This window comes from Coptis chinensis, chromosome 9 (genome assembly GCF_015680905.1).
Source record: "Coptis chinensis isolate HL-2020 chromosome 9, ASM1568090v1, whole genome shotgun sequence".
NCBI classification, from domain to species: domain Eukaryota; kingdom Viridiplantae; phylum Streptophyta; class Magnoliopsida; order Ranunculales; family Ranunculaceae; genus Coptis; species Coptis chinensis.
In genome coordinates, this window is record NC_141464.1 from 68420983 (window position 1) to 68425871 (window position 4889).

A 4889-nucleotide genomic window follows, 5' to 3' on the forward strand; every position below is an offset into this window, starting at 1 on the left:
ATGGAATTAGGTTTACAGATACTATAGAAGTAGCCAATCATATATCTGTATGCCTTTAACAAAATCTGATTATACAGATTTCAGTACCTGCAGAAGCATTTCAGTTGAGTACTCCGTATCATAGACTTTGTTGAATGTTGACAGATACAATTTTGTGAACATTAGACTTTCTAAAATAATTATTTACACTGCCAAAAAAGAAACTTAAAATGAGATAAAATGCTGAGAACCAAGAAGAATACAAGATTCACGTGTTGCTCTGGTCATAGATAAACAGTGATGATTTATTCTTATAATCATTCTTTGCTCTAACAAAGTAACAAGCAGGGGAGTCGAAAAAACAGAGCCATATCTCTCAATGTAAACAGGATACTTCAATGATATATTCAAAAACCCATTGGCAATTAAACTCTGATCAAGGAATTTGCGCCCTTCAAACATTTGGGAAACCCTTGCGATTTGTTAGTGAGCTACCTTGCTGCAGCTCTTGCACTCATGGATGTATGGTAACTGGAGCTTCTCTGTTTCCTATATGAGCTATAAACATCATCATATTGACTCACCTCATTAGGATTGGCAGTTGCCCCCAGCCCCAAACGTCCAGAGCTACTGGATCCTGGTTTTCTTTCTACAGTTCCATCTGCATAAGTCCCTGTTTCTGGATCCAACTGCAAGTTTGGAGGTGGAGGGATGCATGCCCCTCCCTTTCGAACGGGAGGCTCCCTCTCGTAATCATTTTCTTCATCACTTGAATTGGGTGATTTCATGGGTCCTTCGGATGGGTTAACCTCTCCAATCTCTTTGAAGAATTTCGAAACTCTTTCCAAAATATCTGAAGGTGAAACTGTGGATGGGGGAATCATAGTCGGAATATCCAAAGGGCTCATGGGTGAGTATGGTACTCCACTTCCAATCTGCATCTTTCTGACCATCCCAGGAATAAGGCCAGGAGGGAACAAGGGATAAGGAGGCAGTTTGTCTCCAATATTGGCGGATGGAGGCAAGTGGTTTGATGGCTGAGCAGGAGTTTGTATCGGTACAGATCCCACATATGAAGGTGTGGTGATTGGTGCATGAAGGCCACCAGGCCCTGAATTTGGATGAAATTGCTGGGCTACTGGTGGGATGAACTGTGACGATGCCATCATCATGGCAGGAGGCATTTGCTTGTCTGGTTGCTCTAGATCTAATGAACCTGGTATTGAGCTCCTCTGCCTATCAGGTTGCCATTGATTGAGACTCTGGGGTGGCATTGGCTGCGACAGACCTGCAGAAAATCACATACTTGTATTTGTCGATAACTAGTTCAAAAGCAGCAAGATGTCTTGGTACATCACAAGTAACATGGAACTGGGATATAGATTTTGCATGGGTGATATTTCTGATTTTGTAGGCATAATACCAAATAATCTAGTTAAAGAGTGATCATCAAACACCATGAAAAAAATGAAATCCTGTAGTTCTATAATTTTTATCACATTAATTATTTACCTATGAAGACAGTTTAACCTTTAACTTGATACCAAGACCCAGAATGGATTTGACATAAATAAATTCGGGTGCTAGGGAAGGATTGGCATGTTGGTTTATCAAGAGATACACGCACTGGGGTTTTTTTTTTTTTTGGTAATCTACATGTGTTGGGATTATTTTTCCTTTTGGGTAGATAGCTCAACGGCTTCGACCACAACATTTTATGTGCTACTGTTCCAGGACGAAAGATCTAAGAGTACACATCATAATTGCTTATCATTAAAAGCAGAATAACAGCACAACTTGAGTTGCATAGGTACAGGCATGTATGTCAGATTCCAGCATGGGTGCAAAGAGTCAGACCCAGAAAATAAAAAGGATTTGGACACTAGGATTATACTCAAAATACACAAATAATTAGTTTTCCAAGATAATGAACTACGTGTAAAGGCAATGCAGCAGTTTGTTGTCATGAAAATCATCCTTTATTACCGGCTTTGGTGTAAGATATAAATATAATTTTAATGAAAGGATTCAAGGAAAACAATGGATTTGTTTCATAAGTCACGGAAAGTACTTGAGAAGGCCCAGTGTTTAGTCGACACTGTTGCTTACACGAATAAGCTATATTATGTGCAAGTGATTTGGTCATATTTCTCAACAAAATACTTGTATACATACATGTGAACAGTGCACCAAAACTTTATTTCATATTGGTTTCATTTCACTGATGCTATCATCTTCATGATCACCAGCTGGACTCAGCTCCAGTAGCCACACACACACACACACAAATAGAGAGAGAGAGAAAGGGAGAACCTGCAGCATTCGTTGAATTTGCCGAACCACCATGCATATCTTTTGAAGGTACTGAAAATGATCCAGAAGGTGGCCCACCAATCATTTCACCCTCAAGGTTATGAATAGTGTCAGGACTGTAAACTTCCTTCGAAGCCCAGAACTGTAGGATTTTCTGCAGACGAGACTGATTTCCTTCCTGATTGTGAGGGTTGTGGTAAATCCTTGCAAGCATAGATCCTAGAACCGGTCTGAAGGCAAGTGCCTCATTGTCGAGGTCACGAGGATTAATTCTACGTTGCAAGCTGCACATTTTTTGGGGCAAGGCAAAGTGATTAAGGGTCCGCAGTCCGCACACAGAAATAGTCATAAGAATCAATTCCTCTTAGTTTTTTCACTCGTATGTTGTTTTTGTATTTAAAAAATAGATAAATATGTTAAGAAAATTTATTTTATATTTATTTCAAAATTGACAGAAAACAATCCTGTACAATAGCTGGTTGTATTAAGCCATTAAGGCCACAATCATTGCTTATATTTCCCAGTCTAAGTTACTATAGGCATGTAGTAACATGCACTAGCAATTCCTCTAGTCCAGGATACCAGATAACATAAACTAACTTAATAGGCACTGGATAACGTTTTGCAGATACAATGATAACAATATATTACAGTAATCCCTAAAATAATAATAATAATAATAATAATAATAATAATAATAATAATATAGAATAGTAGTAAAAGAGAATTAGTTTAAGGAATATAGAAACAAAACCACATGTATATATCTATAATTAAATCGTAGTATACTAATATGGTATGCCTCAATAATCAACAATCAGTTATGAATAATTGTCAAATGTCAGTCTTATGACGTACCTCTCAAAAAGAATGTCATTGGCCAAGTATACTATATGCAACTGTCTTTCAGAATCCTCGAGGGAAAGTACTCTTTCTCTCAGAGCCTCTGCTAGAGCAGGCGCGAAAGGGGACCTCTGCATAAACCATATCTTGGCACCCTTGATTGACTCCTTAGTACCAGTGAGATTATTGAGCACATTACCAAGTTCTGCTGCCACATCAGAAGGAAGTGGTCCAGACAAACCCTTGAAAGACTTGGGTGAAGAAGGATCATAATCTGGTCGACCTTGGCCCATTGAAGGAAGAGAATGTTGCTGGTCATAGAAAGGTGGAAAAGGAGATTGAAGCAAGTGAGGAGCAACTCCAGCAGCGGGTGAGGCATTCAGAGTAGGAGAGTTTATCATAGAGTTTGATTGTTGAGGCATCATTGGCATGGAGGAGGGAAATGATGGACTAAAAGGAGCATTTGAGGGATGTGTGCTTATCCAGAGTTTGTAACGATAATAATTATGGCCGTCTCCACCAAAAAGGAAAGCGTAAGCAGGATTTTCTCGCTGCTTCTCACGAATCATTGATTCAAATTCAGGGCCATTCTTGGCAGCATATTCAACAAGCTTATCAATGACCTTGTGGAGCTCAGGATCAGACGGGGGAGCAGCTTGGGGAGGTGCAGCATCATAAGGATTGTGGAAAGGAGATGACCCTAGGTGTGGGAGTAAAACAGGTGGATAGCCTGGTGGTCCTTGCTGCTGGTGTTGGATATGAGGAAGGTGGTGTGGATGTGGGTGCATTTGATGTTGCTGTTGCAAGTGACGATGGAACGGAAACTGTTGTAGAGAAGGATGAGGAGGTAAAAACGGTGGACCTTGTGGAAACTGTTGGTGTGGGGCTGGAAACCCAAACTGCTGCTGATGTTGTTGTTGCATATTAGCAGCTTGCTGTTGCTGCTGAGCAAATGCCATTGCCGCTGCATACTCTTGAGCCTGCCTATCCATACCCCTTCTGATGATTACAAGTTTCAATTTCTTAACATTATTGGGGGCATACTTAAACACAAACTTCCACTTAATATTATAGGCATCAATTAATGATTAATATAAGTAAACGCTAACAGCAGTGGATGATTATACATATTAAAAAAAAATGTATTAATTCGTTACTGACCTTATTATGATGATTCTTTAGCTCGAGGAATTAATTTTGGAGACAAAAGTGAGCAGCAGAAGAGAGGTGATATTATATATACTGTTGAAAGAAGAATTAAGCCCGGCCCGTAATTTGGCCCATTCCAATTATGGATTTTTCTTTTATTGAAAAATTGAGCCCGGCCCAATACTTAACTGAATGTCGTGTATCAGTAGCCAACGATGTCAATGGGTTGGGCCCGGCCCAAAACTTGATTGAATCCGAGCCGATAAAATAGAGACTAAGGACTTAAATATTGTCCGATAAGACTATTGGACCAGTTTTGGACATATCTTGTCCGGTCCGAAAACTAATATATAGTTTTGTTAGTATTTCAATTAAATACAAATAAATATTTAACTATTAGATTACATCAAAAGTTGGAGGTTTGGTGGTTAAGTGTTATAGTGCCACAAGGCATAGGTTCGAGACCTAGACTGGGCTAGGAACTTCTAAATGTAAATATGTTTACGGCCGGGACCTAGACATAGGTGAGTCTTGTTCAAGTCCGGCTATTGAAACAAAATTGTGACAGCTTTTAATTTTAGTTAGTCCTTCATTAGCGATGCCGC

The 4889-nt window shown here is 39.5% G+C and overlaps 1 protein-coding gene across 1 annotated transcript; it reads right to left on the reverse strand.

Annotated features, from left to right (window-relative positions):
* Nucleotides 1-266: 266 nt before the first annotated feature.
* On the reverse strand, nucleotides 267-4404 carry LOC147477597 (SWAP (Suppressor-of-White-APricot)/surp RNA-binding domain-containing protein). The gene is made up of 4 exons (XM_086583514.1): nucleotides 4297-4404; nucleotides 3151-4134; nucleotides 2293-2576; nucleotides 267-1267 (listed from the first exon to the last, which is right to left on the reverse strand). The coding sequence occupies exons 2-4, from the start codon at nucleotides 4125-4127 to the stop codon at nucleotides 471-473; spliced, it is 2058 nt and encodes a 685-aa protein (XP_086439640.1). The 5' UTR covers nucleotides 4128-4134; nucleotides 4297-4404; the 3' UTR covers nucleotides 267-470.
* Between the last annotated feature and the right edge of the window lie 485 nt (nucleotides 4405-4889).

Excerpts from the sequence above, each read along its gene's own strand:
- LOC147477597 (XM_086583514.1), bottom strand. The coding sequence starts at position 4,127 with ATGGATAGGCAGGCTCAAGAGTATGCAGCGGCAATGGCATTTGCTCAG. Across the intron at positions 2,577-3,150 it reads AATGACATTCTTTTTGAGAG|CTTGCAACGTAGAATTAATC; the intron begins GTACGTCATAAG and ends AAAAATGTGCAG. Across the intron at positions 1,268-2,292 it reads AAATTCAACGAATGCTGCAG|GTCTGTCGCAGCCAATGCCA; the intron begins GTTCTCCCTTTC and ends GATTTTCTGCAG.